Raw genomic sequence first — 17,824 nt, 5'->3', positions numbered from 1 at the left:
GGAGCTCACCTAGGAGATCTACGCACCCAGGGACTCTGGACCCATCAGGAGCGTCAACATCACATCAATTTCCTAGAACTCAGAGCCATGTTCTATCCTCTCAGAGCCTTCCAGCACCTTCTCTGCCCTCAGGTTCTTCTCCTGTGCACAGACAATCAAGCAAGGCGGCACCGGATCTCGCCTCCTTTGTCAGGAGGCTCTCCGCATCTGGACCTGGGCCATGGCCCGCAATCTCTTCCTCAAAGCTGTCTATATCCAGGGCGAACAGAACTCCCTGGCCGACAATCTCAGCCGCATTCTTCAACCTCACGAGTGGACTCTGGACCCGTTCACACTCCACTCCATCTTTGCTCGCTGGGGCACTCCGCAGGTGGACCTCAGCTGTCCCAGTTCTGTTCCAGACTCTTCTCTCCTCATCGTCTGACCCCAGATGCATTCCTGCTCGACTGGACGGATCGGTTCCTCTATGCCTTTCCTCCACTACCTCTGATGTTGCGGACGTTAGCCAAACTCCGCAGGGACAGGGCCACCATGATTCTCATCGCTCCTCGGTGGCCTCGTCAACACTGGTTCTCCCTCCTGCTTCAGCTCAGCTCCAGGGAGCCCATTCCTCTTCCTGTGTTTCCTACTCTACCTACGCAGCAACGTCAGTCTCTACTGCATCCCAATCTGTCTTCGCTCCACCTGACAGCTTGGTTTCTCTCGGGCTGACCTCTCCAGAGAATCTGTCTCAGCCTGTCCGTCGCATTTTGGATGCCTCCAGGAAACCGGCCACCCTCCAATGTTACCATCAGAAGTGGACCAGGTTCTCCTCTTGGTGTCTACTGCATCATCATGATCCCACCTCATTAGCGGTGGAAACTGTACTGGACTATTTGCTCTCTCTGTCCGTCGCTGGCCTCAAGTCTACCTCAATCAGAGTCCACCTCAGTGCCATCACTGCGTTTCATGAGCCTATCCACGGAAAACCTCTCACGGCTCATCCACTGGTTTCCCGGTTCATGAGAGGCCTCTTCAATGTCAAACCACCTCTGAAGCCTCCTCCTGTCGTCTGGGACCTGAATGTGGTTTTATCAGCCCTCATGAAACCCCCTTTTGAGCCTCTTGCCACAACTTCGCTCAAACTTCTAACATGGAAGGTGCTTTTCCTCGTTGCCATCACCTCTGCCAGGAGGGTTAGCGAGCTGCATGCACTGGTCGCTGATCCACCGTTCACTGTTTTTCACCATGACAAGGTGGTTCTGCGTACCCATCCTAAATTCCTTCCCAAGGTGGTCTCGGCTTTTCACCTCAACCAGTCCATTGTGTTGCCTGTCTTTTTCCCTAAACCCCACTCTCATCCTGGGGAACAGGCGTTGCACACGCTGGATTGTAAGCGTACCCTTGCATACTATCTTGACCATACCAGGGCTCACCGCTCGTCCCCTCAGCTCTTTCTGACCTTCGATCCTAACCGTCTAGATCGTCCTGTCTCTAAACGGACGCTTTCCAACTGGCTTGCTGCCTGTATTGCATTCTGTTATGCTCGGGCCGGTCTCTCACTGGAAGGTGCTGTCACGGCCCACAGGGTCAGAGCTATGGCTGCTTCTGTGGCTTTCCTCCGTTCCACGCCCATCGAGGAAATCTGCAAGGCTGCCACTTGGTCCTCAGTTCACACGTTCACTACTCATTACTGTCTGGATGCCTTCTCCAGATGGGATGGACACTTCGGCCAATCCGTGTTACAAAATTTATTTTCCTAATGGCCAACCATCCCTCCTCCCTCTCTGTTAGCTTGGAGGTCACCCATGCGTTAAGAATATGCTGCCTGCTTGTCCTGGGATAAAGCACAGTTACTTACCGTAACAGGTGTTATCCAGGGACAGCAGGCAGATATTCTTACGTCCCACCCGCCTCCCCGGGTTGGCTTCTTAGCTGGCTTATCTTAACTGGGGACCACGCACTCCTCCGTCGGGCGGGAAGGCACTCGCGCATGCGCGGTGCGGCCAACTAGAACTTTCTAGTTAAAAAGGTCCGTACCGGGGCTCCGTCGGTGACGTCACCCATGCGTTAAGAATATCTGCCTGCTGTCCCTGGATAACACCTGTTACGGTAAGTAACTGTGCTTTCTCTGTTTTCAGTAGATTAACCTTTTTGTGGATCTTAAGATGTGCTAGCCAGAGCCCATTTGGACTTTTTTAGAGTTGTAATTCAGGTGGACTTGTTTTCCCCCCCACCCATCAAGTCTGCTCAAATACATCCCCTTGTTCAGTATAGTATAGCTCATTTGCTAGGGATGGTGAACTGTTAATTTCCTTTCTTTTACTGTAGTTTGACTGTAGTATCCTGAGACCCTGTCTTGGAAGACTGTGATTGTTGGGACTCTTTGACAATCAGTCTTTCTCTGCAGTGACATTCCAAACTTAGAGAACAAAAAAGGATTCATTATAGCTGCAGTGGTAGATGGAGCATGGGTGTGCTTTATGGGACCTTCTGCTAGATGTACTGGTTCCCACTGCCCAGTTAGTACCAGCCCTTCTCATACTGGTAATGTCACTGGAAGAGATCAGTTTCTCTTACTCCAGCTGCTGGCAGAAAGGAATAGTGCTCATTTATTCAGATGGTGCAGCTTGACTAAAAAAAAGGAACTTTACAGGTATGATTAAATTTTACCAAACTGTCTATGTTCCATGACTCTTCCTGAAGCCGAGAACACTTTTTACACTCAATATTCTAACAAACTATGATGTAGAAATTTCCCCCCATAAATTTACTGATAAGAACATAAGAGTTGCCATACTGGAATAGATTGAAGGTCCATCAAACCCAGTATCCTATTTCCAACAATGGCCAACAAGTATCTGGCAAGATCCTAAAGCAGGGGTGCCCACACTTTTTGGGCTTGCGAGATACTTTTAAAATGACCAAGTCAAAATGATCTACCAATAATGAAATTAAAAAAAACCAAAACCCACAAAGCACACTGAAAGGTAGAGAAAATATTAATTATCATTCATATTCCAGGGTTTTTTCAAAGAGATCACGGCAGATGACTCTATGCAATGTCACCTCAGTAACAACCATACAAAAATAGACAAATATACTCCCTCCCTTTTTACTGAACCACACTAGCAGTTTTGAGCACAGGGAGTTGCGCTGAATGCCCCACGCTGCTCTCAATGCTCATAGGTTCCCTGCGCTAAAAAACGCTATTGTGGTTTAGTAAAAGGGGAGCCATAGTGCAAAATATTAGCCTCCTGTATGTTTCCTCTCCCCCAACTTTTTCTTTCTGTTTCCTTGCCTCCCCTTCTTTCTGTCTCCCTGCCTGCCCCCTTTCTTTCCTTCTCCCTACCCTCCCCCCAAGCCACTTGGTTTGCCTTCATCAGGGAACAGCCCCCAAGCCACCGCCGCCCCAAGCTCTCCCTGCAAAAGCATTGTGCTGACCAGCATTCCACTCCCCGATGTCAATTATGACATAGGAGAGGAAGTTCCGGGCCAACCAGGCATTTCTCCCTATTCCATCCAGCCTGAGCCCCATCTCTCCTTGATCCAGCATTTCCCTTCTGTGTCTGTTAGAATTACCATTCCATCTATTTTCCAGCATCACCCTTCTTTGTGTCCATCTCGCCTTTATCCCTATCTCACCACTTTTTCAGAATCTTCATTTGTCTCTGTCCTTGTCTTTACCCCATGTTCACCATTTGCCCTTTCAATGTCTTTATCTTACCCCCCCCTTTTTCAGCATTACTTCTCTGTCTCTATTTCACTTCCTCTTCATGTCCCCTCTGTATCTCTATCCTTATTCAGTAAGTCCTGCTTACCCTTTCTCTTCTTTGTGTCACTATCTCCATTTTCAGCTTTCCGCCCTTTTCTTGTAGCCAGAATTTTTCCACCCTCCCTCCACTCCGGCCCAGCCCGGTATGAAATATTTCCTTTTGTTTCCCTCCCCTCTCTCTTTCTCCTCCCTCACCCACGAGTTCTGCATCTGGCCCTCTCCCTTCCACCTGCATCCAGCCACACACCCTGCCCTGCGGCCCTCTTCAGCAACTCGTCAGCAACGGTGATCAAGACAGGCTGCCGACATCGAGGACTTCCCTCTGCGAGTCCCACTTTTGTAGAAAAAGGAAGTTGAAACAAGCGGGACTTGCAGAGGGTAGGCCCCGACGTCAGAAGCTTGTGTCGATCACTGCTGCTGAGTTGCCGAAGAGAGCCGTGGAGCAGGGGGTGTGGCCGGATGTAAGTAGAAGGGAGAGGGCCAGATAGGAAGGCTGTAGAAGCTCAGGAGCATGACATCAACCCCAGCCAGGATGATTTCTTTTTCAGGCTGCTGCCACTGCCACCGCCCCCCCCCCCCACCAAAATGACAAAAAACAGACTGAACTGGATGCCCGGCGTAGTTCTCGTCTTTGACGTCGGGGAGAGGAAGGCTGATCGGCCGCTAGATTGGGACGGCAACACGAGTCTATCATGGGATGGGCTCCGCGATCGACTTACGTTGCCTTCCCGACTACCGGTCGATTGCGATCGACATATTGGGCACCCCTGTCCTAAAGTGTAAAACAGATTTTATGCTGTTTCTCCTAGGAATAAGTAGTGGATTTCCTCAAGCCAATCTTAATAACGGTTTATGGACCTTTTTAAAGGAAGTTATTTAAACTCTGCTAAGCTAACTGCATTTTCTGGCAATGAATTCCAGAGTTACACATATTTTTGGAAAGAATAAACAAAGGTTCACATCTACCAATTCCAATCCACTCAGTATTTTATAGACCTTTATCATATCTCTCCTAAGCTTTCTCCTCCAGGCTGAAGATCCCTATTCGCTTTAGCCTTTTCTCCTAGGGAAGTTGTCCCATCCAGGTTTCAGGTTAATTTAAAATTTGATAATATCGCTTAATATTTCTAAGCGATGTAGATGAAATATAGTATTACAGATTAAAAACATGGGCAAAGTCAGATGAGGATTAACCTGATACAAAAGGGACAGGGGTAGAACTACAGTAATTATAGAAAAGAAACAAATATGGGAAATACAATTAGGTTGGCAAAGAAAATGTCAGGAGCCTCCTGTAATTTTGAAGTAAAGATTCTATTTCCTTGAAGAATGAGGAGCTTGGAGCAGAGATTTAATCTTCAAAGGCATCTTTATACAAAAAAAGACTTCAAGGAGCTCTTGAATCTATCAAGAGTTGGTTCTAAGGAAAGAAGGCAGTGTGTTCCATAGTTGTGGTGCATATTTTGAAAATATCTCATTTCTTCTGGTATTAATTTTTAAGGAGGGAATTTTGAGTAAATTTTGATCCACAGACTGCAAGGTCCTAAATGGAGTATATGGAATTAATAATTTGTCAAGGAATGTTGGAAAATTTGACTGTCGAATTTTGAAACAAAGGAGTAAGATTTTGTTATATGATGCTGAATTGGTAGCCAGTGGGCATTTTGCAGAAGAGGTGTAACGTCGAAGTTTTTTGAATTTGTGATTTTTATAGATGCATTCTGGATTAACTGTAATTGCCTTAGTTGTTTGAGTGATGGTTTTATATAATGAATTACAGTAGTCCAGTTTAGACATGGAGTGAATTGAGGGTTGCTCAGTTTAGACATGGAGTGCAGCTGGTTCTAGGACCCTTATGATTGACCTAATCATACGAAGTTTGTAAAAACAGTTTCTCACTACCGAACTTATTTGTTCACAATAAAGTTAGTTTTTGAACTAAGATCACACTGAAAATTTTAATGCAACTGGTGCTAGTAGAGATTTTCCTTCAGCCATTGGTTGATTTTTATTTTATTTTATTTTTTCAATCTTCTCATTTATCTCATTGATTTGTTTTGGGTTTTCTATATCTACTTGATGCAATAGTTGAATATCTTCTGTGTATGCGTAGGTTGTGAAGCCTAAGGACTGACTCAAGGTAATTAATGGTGCTAAAAAAATGTTAAAAGCAGTGGCAATACTATAAATCCCTGGAGTATACCATAACTAGTAGTAAATGGTTTCGAGGTAGTATCATGGCTTACAGTTGATGTTCTTTCAGAAAAATAAGAATGAACCAGTTTAAAATTTGATCAGTGATTCCAATTGAAGCTAATCTATTTAGCAGTAAATGATGATCAGTTGTATCAAAGGCTGCTGATAGGTGAGGGAAATTGGAACCACGGACTTGTGATAATCTAGGTCACAGTTCTTCAACCGCCGGTCCGCGGACTGGTGTCGGTCCGCAGGAAATTTTTGCCGGTCTGCGCAGGGCCGGCAAGATTGACTTACTTCAACTTCCTGCCGGTCCGCGCAGGGCCGGCAAGATCAACATCTGAAGTCTGCGCTAGAGAGCTGCACGGGGACGACGGGAATCCCGTGGGGACGCCTACGAGGGTCGCGGGGTTCCTGCGGGGCTGGATGTACTCAGTCGCGCGGCTTTTCTCCCTACCTGCTCTGCTTGCAGCACAGAGTCGAACGGAAGTCTTCCCATGTCAGCGCTAACGTTGGAGGGGAGGGCTTAAACAAAGCCCTCCCTCCGACGTCAGCGCTGACATCGGGAAGACTTCCGTTCGGCTCTGTGCTGCAGGGCAGGCAAGAAGAAGAAGAGTAGCCTTGCGGCTCGAGTGGCGTACCAAGGGAGGGGGCGGTCCGCCCCAGATGCAGCACAGCCGGCCAGGTTCCCTTACTTTTGTGGCGCTTCCCCGACCGACAACAGCCCCGGTCGGACAAACCTCCCTGCCCTGTAGCCGCGGATCTAAATTACCTTCTTACAGCTGCTGTAAGAAGGTAATTTAGATTCGCGGCTACAGGGCAGGGAGGTTTGTCCGACCGGGCCTGTTCTGTTGTCGGTTGGATGGGGAAGCGCCACAAAGGTAAGGGGTAGGGAGAGAGAAAGGGAGGAAAGGTAGAGTGGAGAAGAAAAGACGCTTAAGGGAAATGGATAAAACTGAGGGGGGAGAAGGACGCTGAAAGCACTGGGGAAGACAAAGGGGTGGAGAAGGACGCTGAAAGGCCATGGGGAAGGCGGGGTGGGGGTGGGTGGGAGAAGGACGCTGAAAGGCCATGGGGAAGACAGAGGGGGGGAGAAGGACACTGACAGGACATGGGGAAGATGGGGGGGAGAAGGACGCTGAAAGGAAATGGGGAAGAGAGAGTGGGGAGAAGACGCTGGTAGGGAAGAAGACAGAGATGCCAGTCTATGGGGGGAGTGGAGGGAAGAAGATGGATGCCAGACCAATTTGGAAGGGGGGAGAAAGGGAGAGGCACAGTAACAGAGCAAATGGAAGACGCAGAGGGAAGAGAGACAGTGGACGGAAGGAATTGAATGAGAACATGAGGAAAGCAGAAACTAGGCAACAAAGGTAGGAAAAGAATTCTATTTCTTTTTTTGCTTCAGGATAAAGTAGTATATTAGTTGTGTTGATAAAAATTTATAAACATTAGAGGCTCTGGTAGAAACCCGTTTACAAAGTATGTATTCTTCCCAATTAATATTTCCAAATTAATAAAGTCTTTTTGCTTTAATTCAGTAGCATAATTAAATGAAATAACTATTTCTGAAGTTTATAGGGACGGGCGGGGACGGAGGGGATTCCTCACGGGGATGGGCGGGGACGGAGGGGATTCCTCGTGGGGACGGGTGGGATTCCTCATGGGGACAGGTGGGACTTTGGCGGGGACGGGTGGGATTTCTGTCCCCGTGCAACTCTCTAGTCTGCGCTGGGCCGGAGAGATCTTGGGGAGCCTCCGACAGTGGCTTTCTCCCCTCTCTGCAGCTCTCCTTTACTTCCCAGTGTAGCGATTCACGAAGGCAGCCTCGGGGCTTTAGCTGAGTCGCGGCTGTCTCTGATGATGCAACTTCCTCTTTCCTCAGAGGCGGCGCGACCCAACAAAGGACCTGAGGCTGCCTTCCTGAATCGCTACGCTGGGAAGTAATAAGAGCTGCTGGGAGGGGAGAAAGCCACTATCAGAAGCTGCTGGGCAAGGGAAGAAAAGGGCTGCTACTGGAGAAGGAGAAGAAGAGATGCTTCTGGGAGGGGAGGAGGGAAAGGAATCTGGGAAGCTGCTGGGCAAGGAAAAAAAGGGACAGCTGCTACTAGAGAGGGAGAAGGAGAAGGAGAGATGTTTCTGGGAGGGGAGGAGGGAAAGGAATCTGGGAAGCTGCTGGGCAAGGAAAAAAAGGGACAGCTGCTACTGGAGAGGGAGAAGGAGAGATGCTGCTGGGAGGGGAGGAGGGAAAGGAATCTGGGAAGCTGCTGGGCAAGGGAAAAAAACGGACAGCTGCTACTGGAGAGGGAGAAAGAGAGATGCTTCTGGGAGGGGAGGAGGGAAAGGAATCTGGGAAGCTGCTGGGCAAGGAAAAAAAGGGACAGCTTCTACTGGAGAGGGAGAAGGAGTGATTCTGCTGGGAGGGGAGGAGGGAAATGAATCTGGGAAGCTGCTGGGCAAGGGAAAAAAAAGGGACAGCTGCTACTGGACCTGGAGGGAAGGAAAAGGAGAGATGCTGCTGGGAGGGGAGGAGGGAAAGGAGTCTGGGAAGCTGCTGGGTAAGGGAAAAAAGGGACAGCTGCTACTGGAGAGGGAGAAGGAGAGATGCTGCTGGGAGGGGAGGAAGAGAAGAGAGTTACTGCTGGACAGGAGGAGGAGGGAAGGGAGAATGAAAAAAGGAAGGAAACAGCTGGCAGAGAGATTAGAGGAGGGGAAGGGGAGACACAGGCATGAGAAAGTAGAGAGATTGATGATAGGAAGGGGTCAGCAGAAAAATAAGCAGAGAGGGACAACGATGATAGATCTGGTGTAGGAGAGATAAAAATGAAGAGAGCAATGAAGCTGGAATGAATCATGTAAAAAGGAGAGAGGGGTACAAGCTGGATGGAAAGGGGAGAGGGGCATAGAAAGAAGACAGATACCATATGGAAGGGGGAGAGGACAGACAGTGGATGGAAGGGGCAGATGCTGGATTGAAGAGACAGAGAGGGCAGACGCTGGAAGGAAGAGAGTGAAAAGAAGATTGAAAGCAGAAACCAGAGATGACAAAAGGTAGAAAAAAAATAATTTTATTTCTATTTTGTGATTAGAATATATCAGATTTGAAATATATATCCTGCTAGAGCTGGTGTTAGACATAACTGGGGACTGCAAAACCCAGGAAGTGCTTCTTTAGCTTCCAGCTGGCTTAGGGCGCTCTCTGACCAGGGGGCAGTTGCCCTAGTTCGGGGGTCGGCAACCTGCGGCTCCAGAGCCACATGCGGCTCTTTTCCACCTTTGCTGCGGCTCCGGTAGTGTGTCACGCAGGCATGTAGCTTACAAGTCCGGCGTCGCGGCGGGAAATAGCCATGCTGAGCAGTGAGCTCAGCACATACACAGATGAAAGCCTTGCTTGCTGATTGGTCCGGCGGCCCCGCCCCGCCGTGCCGCCGGACCAATCAGCAAGCAAGGCTTTCATCTGTGTAGTGCTGAGCTCACTGCTCAGCATGGCTATTTCTCGCCGCGACGCTGGACTTGTAAGGTGCACGCCTGAAAAAGAAATCATCCTGGCCGGGGTCGGTGTCATGCTCCGGAGATCTACAGCCTTCCTATCTCCCTCTCCCTTCTACCTGCTTCCGGCCACATCCCCTGCTCCGCGGCTCTCTTCGGCAACTCAGCAGCAGCGATCGACACAAGCTTCTGACGTCGGGGCCTACCCTCTGCGAGTCCCGCTTGTTTCAACTTCCTTTTTCCACAAAGGCGGGACTCGTAGAGGGAAGGCCTCGATGTCGGCAGCTTGTCTTGATCACTGCTGCTGACGAGTTGCTGAAGAGAGCCGTGGAGCAGGGGGGTGTTGCCAGGTGCAGGTAGAAGGGAGAGGGCCAGATGCAGGACTCGTGGGTGAGGGAGGAGAAGAGAGAGAGAAAGAGAGAGGGGAGGGAAACAAAAGGAAATATTTCATACTGGGCTGGGCCGGAGTGGAGGGAGGATGGAAAGATTCTAGCTACAGGGTGCAGTAACAAAGGAAAAGGGGGGAAAGCTGAAAATGGAGATAGTGACACAAAGAAGAGAAAGGGTAAGCAGGACCTACTGAATAAGGATAGAGATACAGAGGGGACATGAAGAGGAGGTGAAATAGAGACATAGAAGTAATGCTGAAAAAGTGTGTGGGGGGAGATAAAGACATTGAAAGGGCAAATGGTGAACATGGCGTAAAGATAAGGACAGAGACAAATGAAGATTCTGAAAAAGTGGTGAGATAGGGATATAGGTGAGATGGACACAAAGAAGGGTGATGCTGGAAAATAGGTGGAATGGTAATTCTGACAGACACAGAAGGGAAATGCTGGATCAAGGAGAGATGGGGCTCAGGCTGGATGGAATGAGGAGAAATGCCTTGTTGGCCCGGAACTTCCTCTCCTACGTCAGAATTGACGTCAGGGAGCGGAATGCTGGTCAGCGCAACACTTCTGCAGGGAAAGCTTGGGACGGCGGTGGCTTGGGGGCTGTTCCCCGATTGCGGTGGCAGCAAACCGAGTGGCTTGGGGGACGGCACGGAGACAGAAAGAAGGGGGAACAGGGAGACAGAAAGAAAAAGTTGGGGGAGAGAATGAGGTCTGGAGGAGAGGAAACATACAGGAGGCTGAAAGAAAGGAAGAAAGATTGGATGCACAGTCAGAAGAAGAAAGTGCAACCAGAGACTCATGAAATCACCAAATAGCAAAGGTAGGAAAAATGATTTTATTTTCAATTTAGTGATCCTGTATATAGCATTAAGATAAGAAACAATATATGCAGTGTTAGATTTGTTTTATAATGGTTTTGCGGCTCCAAGTTTTTTTTTCTTTTCGAAAACGGGTCCAAGTGGCTCTTTATGTCTTAAAGGTTGCAGACCCCTGCCCTAGTTGCACTCCCCTAAAACTATTCCTGTTTTGTGTGACTGCAGTATTCTGTTAGCATGATATTTCTGTGTAGCATTCTGTAATAGTTTGGCTTATTCAGTTTTCTTGATAGTAGAGGGGATATATGTGAAGGGGAGGGGAGACAGGGGTTTTGTTGATCCTTGCTCTGAATTATTTGTATTTATAAAATGACAATTGTACAGAATATTGTTTCTTTTTATACTTTAATAAAATACATTCAATATAAAATCATAACTGAGGCTTGTGTGGATGGGATCAGATCATTTGTGGGGACCGAGCTCGCGGAGATGGGGCGGAAACGGGGTTTTTAAATTTTAGTCCTAGTAGTTTGCCGGTCCACAAAATAATTCTTTTTTTTCTGCCGGTCCACGGGTGTAAAAAGGTTGAAGAACACTGATCTAGGTGATACCAAATAGTTGTTGTAAGGCCTAAGAGTGAATGTTGCCCTTCTTTGTACCTTTTCTAATTCCGCTATATCTTTTTTTTGAGACGTGACAACCAATTGCACATAGAATTCGAGTTGCAGCAAGACCACAGTATGATATGAAGGCATTATAGCATTCTCATCTTTGATTCCTATTCCTTTCCTGATAATTCCTAACATTCTATTTGCTTAGCTGCTGCTGCACACTGAGGGTATCCTCAACAGTGATACCTAGATCCTTTCCCTAGGCAGTTACAGTTATAGTTCGGGTTCCTCTTTCTCACATGCATCACTTGTTTCTCTCACTTCCGGCTCACCACGCAATTGTTTCCCACGTATTCATCTTTACAGGACCCCCAGGGACTCCTGAAGAAGACTTTTTGTCGAAACGCAGACCATGTTGGGTCCTGTATCCCTAGCGGACTAGGTCCTTTAAGGCTTTTATGTGGATAACCTATTTTTATGTGGATGAATTTATTTTATGTGGATGATTTCAGTGTACCTTTGGAACTTTGACACTTTCAAATAAAATCCATTTAGAAACATCATCACTCCACAGAGATTTTTTTTTGGTTTTCTCTGGATTTTCTTCTCTGTGGATATTTTGGGGTCAATTCCTTTTGATTTTATCCATATTGTACTTCTCCATTACTGTATACCATCTTGAACTGAAAAGCTATTATTATTAATAAAAGTGATGCTACAAGCTAAGTATTTTCCTGAGAAATTGAACTCGCACACTACACTGTTTGAATAGAGCCTTTCATTTGAAGTAGTGGTTTCATTTGAAATAGTGGTTTTTCATCACAGCGTAGTTTTTTTTGTACTTTAAATGAATGAAGCTCTTTAAATGAGTGTATAATTAAGAGGGCAACTATTTTGTGTTTGTAGTAAAAAGATTTTACACAAATGAATAATTTATTCAAATATTTAAATTAAGAGTTTTTCACATATAAATATTGGTGGTTGGTAGGAGGAGGTTTTTATGCTAATGAGGTAGCTCGTCTATTACTTTCATGCATGCTAACTATGCTAGTGGCAAGTTGAATCTGAGGCTTTTTCCTCCTCCTTAAAACCAACCATTAGCCTGTGATCCTTGTGTCAATTGGGTTTTTTGAAATATAGATAGAGGTTGGTTTGGGAAATTGAGTCCCACTATTTACCCTTTCCCATTGAGAATATTGACCACTTAACCCTACTCTGTTTACTATCTTTTAACTGATTCTTAATCCGTCATAGGACATTACTTCCTATCCCATGGCTTTCTAATTTCCTCAGAAGTTTTTCATGAGGTACTTTTGTCAAATGCTTTTTTTTCCCCCATAATCTTTATTCATTTTTACATCTTACAACAAGTGTATCAATAAATTGACAATTGAAATTAAGTACATCACTTGAATTTCTTTCATATGTAACAGTAATATATAAAATTTAACCCCTTCCCTCCCACCCTTACCATAACATATGTAATATATTTTTTTAATGCCTTTTGAAAATCCAGATACACAGTAGTGACTGGCTTACTTTTATTCACCCCTTCAAAGAAAATGTAGTAGATTTGAGGTTTTGTATTTGTGTGAGATAATTGATTCTCCCAGGAAGCTGATAAATCTGGGTTACTCATAACTAATAAGCTGGCATCATTTACCTGCTGACAATGTTTATGAAGGCTGTTTTTTTGTTAACATGCCCAAATAACCATCTTCAGCTTGGAAAAACCCACTTGGTGATTGATCTTGTCAATAGAGAAAGCAGTTGCTTACCTTAACAGGTTTCTCTGTGGACAGCAAGATTAATCAAACACACAATTCCTCCTACCTCCTTGAGAGCTGATGCCAAGCTCTATACTAAATGAATTACCTCTGTAGAGTGTGCAGAGCTCAAATTTCCTAGAAACACTTAAACATTTTGGCTAAGATATTATGGGTCATAGTTTTAAATATAATAAAAAGTAAAGATACCTGGTTGTGAAATAAAACAGAATTATGTAGTAGACATCAATATACCATGCTTTAACTTGTATTTTGAAAAGATTGTTTTCATTTTTGATACTTTATTTATATTTATATATATATATTTATTTTTAATCCTAGATTTTGGGTCCTTTTTTGATTTGGAAAATGATCTTCCTGATGAACTAATCCCTAATGGAGCGGACTTGGGCCTTTTAAACAGCACTGGAAGCCTGGGTCAAGATGCAGCTTCTAAACACAAACAACTGTCTGAACTTCTAAGGCCAGGCAGCAGCAGCTCAGCTCTGAACCCCAGCATTGGAAATGTGAACTCAAGTAGCCCTGTCCAGCAAGGGCTTGGTAGTCAAGTACAAGGGCAGCAGAACAATGGTAGTATTGGTAATCTAGGTGCTTTGAGCAAGAGTCCTGTAAACCAAGGACTTGCTTCTACAACATCTAATCTGGCAAAGCAGACAGCTGGCTCTTCTGGATCTACCACATCTGTGCCACAGACACTAAATTCACAAGCACAAAAACAAGTTGGAATGGTAACCAGTAGCCCTGCCGTATCACAGACTGGACCGGGGATATGCATGAATGCAAACTTTAATCAAACACACCAGGGCCTGCTCAACAGTAACTCTGGACACAGTTTAATGAGTCAGCCCCAGCAAGGGCAGGGGCAAGTAATGAATGGATCTCTTGGAGCAGCTGGAAGGGGAAGGGGTACAGGAATGCAATATTCTGGCCCTGCCATGCAAGGAAGTGTTGGTAGTGTACTAGCAGAGACATTAACCCAAGGATCTTCTCAGATGCCTAGTCATACAGGCCTGAACACAACCCAAACAGGAGCTATGACAAAAGTATGTATACCACACTATTTACCCTTTGCTAATGGTCTCCCTTTTTAAAAAATCCAATTTATGTTCTTTAATACTCCACCAGATAGCACGCTTGGATAGCTTTGTGGCCTCTTGCAAACCCTAGAGTTGGTATGACACCGCTTTTGAGTTAAGTTTTCTATAGGATCAGCAATAGTAGCTGCAGCCATTCTTTTCCTTCACTTCTTGGTCCTAATGTACTAAATATTTGATCTTGTTTTACTTTTTCAGCTGCACTAAGCTTGAGCCTGAAAATGACCCTGAAATATTTATCATGTTTGATATAGCTAGATGCAGGGCTGTGGAGTTGGAGTTGGAAGCAGTTTTTGGGATACTGAAGTTGGAATCAGTGAAAATGTGCCGGCACCGACTCCGACTCTATATTAATAGAGTTAAATTGTATGTCATGCAAATATTATAATGCTTAAATTTCTTACTTCACAGATAATAGTTTGTTTAAAATTTGTTATACCACCTGGGCTATTTACAATAGATCTCAGCAGTAGAGAATGGCACAGGGATGGGTATGGGTACCTGTTGTTAACTGTGAGATGGAGACAGGGACAGAGCCCATTAGGATGGGGACAGAGACAAATTTTGTCCACAGGTTATTCTCTAAAAACTTGAAACTATGTAGTATCAATATGTAAAAATTTAACATATCTTAGACAAATGGCAACTGAATTCATTGATTAAAAAAGACTGCAGAAGCTGCGTTTTGGATTTAAATGAACTACTCTTAAATGGCAAAACAACAAGAGCAATCCAATGGGTCAGCAGTTGAAAGTCAACCGATGAACAACAAAAGAAGAAACTGCAGAAGTGATGTACAAAGCGCAGGATCCTTTATTGAAGTAAATACAATGTGATATTCCCAATGGTGGTTCTCGTTTGTGAAGACGCAGGACCCAAAATGGTCTGTGTTTTGGAGAAACACTCCTTCCTCAGGGGTCCTAAGAGGAAATGTAAGGAAATGAAGTATGGAAAATAGTGGGGCCTGAAGTGTGCAAGTCAGATCTGAAATGGATGGAGTGATGGCTATATATGAGGATAAATGAGTCGGTGACAAACCAATGGAGAGAGGGTAACAACTAAGAATTATGTGCTGATTAGCAATCTAGAAATGAGATGATAAATTGGGCACAGTGGTGAATGTGGCAGCACCCAATCAGGTAAGAAGGAAAAAAGGATTGTGGTGATAATAAGGAAATTGTACATACCAGAGTGTATGGAAACCACACAAGTTGAAAACCTGGTCATCAACAATGTGCAACAAATCTTGAAAGATAATAATAAAAGCATAAATGCAAGGCAAACAAGTTTTAATGATAAAAATTAAATAAATAATGAACTAAAATAATAAAAACCAAATTATAATGGAACAGCCCCAGAAGGAAACTGTAGACCAGGGGTGCCCACACTTTTTGGGCTTGTGAGCTACTTTTAAAATGACCAAGTCAAAATGATCTACCAACAATAAAATTAAAAAAAACCACAAAGCACACTGTACGCTGAGAAAATGTTAATTATCATTCCTATTCCGGGGGTTTTTCAAAGAAGTCAAGGCAGATGACTTTATGCACTGTCACCTCAGTAACAACCATACAAAAATAGACAAATATATCCCCCCCCCCCCCCGTTTTTACTAAACCACAATAGCAGCTTTTAGCGCAGGGAGCTGCACTGAATGCCCAGCGCTGCTCTCAACGCTCATAGGCTCCCTGCGCTAAAAACCGCTATTGCGGTTTAGTAAAAGGGGGCCATAGTGAAAAATATAGACAGAAGATATAAATTCAGACACATTTTGATCACTAAATTTAAAATAAAATAATTTTTCCTACCTTGTTGTCTGGTGTTCATGAGTCTCTGGTTGCACTTTCTTCTTATGACTGTGCATCCAATCTTTCTTCCCTTCTTTCAGCCTGTATGATTCCTCTCCTCCAGACCTCATTCCCTCCCCCAACTTTTTCTTCCTCTCTCCCTTCCCTTTCTTTCTCCCTGCCTCCCTTTTTTTTTCTCTCTTCATGCCCCATTTCTTTTTTTCTGTTTCCCTTCTTTCCTTCTGTCTCCCTGCCCTCCCCCAAACCACTGCCGCTAGGCAGGGACAGGGCACAGGGAAGGCAGGCAGACCTAGTGACAGGCAGGCCCCATACCCCTCTCGTACCCTAAACCATCCCCCTACATACCCCCAGTACCTTTTTTAATCATACCCCCTGTACTTTTTAAAATCCCTCCTTCCCTCCCTAGACGGCTAACCTGGTATTTTAAACATCTCCTCACCCTCAGTACCTTTTAAAATCCCTCCCTCCCTCCCTAGATGGCTATCCTGATATTTTAAACATCCCCTCACCCCCGGTACCTTGATGCAATCCTGGCGGTCCTGCGCTGCATCGGCAGCCTTCCCTGCTGGACAGCCGCCCAAGTCTCCATCTGCAGCGGCAGTAATAGGCAGGTGTGAGCCCCGAGCGTGCCTGCCTGGTCTCGTGCTGCCCGAATGGTGTCAGCTCGGCAGGCTCCCCCATCTGTGCCGGAAGTGAAATGCAGACGCGAGCCCCGAGCGCGTCTGCCTGGTCCTGCACCGCCGCTCGAATGGTGCAGTCAACTCCCGCGAGTCTCGCAAGAACCAACAGCACCATTTGGGCAGCGGCACAGACTAGGCAGGCGCGAGCCCCGAGCGCGGATTGGGGGAAAGGAAGGGTAGGAGGACCCGGATCTGGCCGGCTGTGCACCCGGGGTGGACCGCCCCCCTCTTGGTACGCCACCGACCTTCACCCCGCCCTTCCAGCACTCTGATTGGCTGGCGTTCTTCAAGAGGCAGGCCAGTCAGGAGGAGAAAAAAGAGAAGGAAAGAAAGGAACCCGCTCTGCGATCGACTGGGGTCACCTGAGCGAGCGACCTGTCGATCGCGATCGACGTATTGGGCACCCCTGCTGTAGACAATATATTAAAAAAAAAAATAAAAAAGCCAATGACAGGTACAACTAGCGCATGATTGATACTAAATGGCTGAGCCAAACTAAATGGAAAAACTACAAAGGGATTAAAACCGAAGCAGGACACGGGATTAAGTGCCGTGTGAATTAAAAACTTATGTATAAAAAGCGATGAAAATATAAAACTGATAAAAAAAACACATTACATCAAGCAGATGAAACAAATAGGAGGATGAAAAAACACGAACAGGAGGAAACGGTTGGAAAGAGGGCCATATAGATTGTGTGATGAGCCCAGCGAAGACGAATAGCGACTGAGTGAATGAGGAATAAAAATATATCTGGACAAGTCCAGTCCTTAAGTATGAAAAGTAATGAGTGTTGAGTAAGCAGCAATCAACATACGGAAATGGATAACTGTAGACCAAGCACCATTAATGAAAGTGTACCAGAAAATATTTTTACAACCCTGGGAAAGCATCAAAAAGGCAATATTAAAAAGTGGCCAAAAGACTCTGTACAACAAGGGAATTAAAAAAAGAGTATTCTTATTCCATTTTGCCTTTGGTATTGGTCTTGTACTGTTCTCTTTGCATTTTTATCAATAAAATTGTTTGAACAGTATAAAAAAAAAAAAGTAAAAATTAAGAATAAAAATGCATTTCTTGCCGCATCATCGCACTCAATAGGTTTTAGATTTGACTTGCACACTTCAGATCCCACTATTTTCCACACTTCATTTCATTTCCTCTTAGGACCCCTGAGGAAGAAGTGTTTCTCGGAAAT

General features: G+C 45.4%; 1 protein-coding gene across 8 annotated transcripts in view; it reads left to right on the top strand.

Annotated features, from left to right (window-relative positions):
- The window catches only part of CREBBP (CREB binding protein), a 676,455-nt gene that overhangs the window by 61,865 nt on the left and 596,766 nt on the right, over nucleotides 1-17,824 (top strand). For all 8 annotated transcript variants that reach the window (XM_033962544.1, XM_033962542.1, XM_033962548.1 and 5 more), the window contains exon 2: nucleotides 13,366-14,087. In XM_033962544.1, coding sequence (XP_033818435.1) covers nucleotides 13,366-14,087 — 722 coding nt within the window. The remainder of the gene's footprint in view (nucleotides 1-13,365; nucleotides 14,088-17,824) is intronic.

This window comes from Geotrypetes seraphini, chromosome 11 (assembly GCF_902459505.1).
Source record: "Geotrypetes seraphini chromosome 11, aGeoSer1.1, whole genome shotgun sequence".
In the NCBI taxonomy this organism is placed as follows: Eukaryota; Metazoa; Chordata; class Amphibia; order Gymnophiona; family Dermophiidae; genus Geotrypetes; species Geotrypetes seraphini.
The sequence above is the reverse complement of the archived record's forward strand: the minus strand, read 5'-3'. Positions and strand labels throughout refer to the sequence as shown.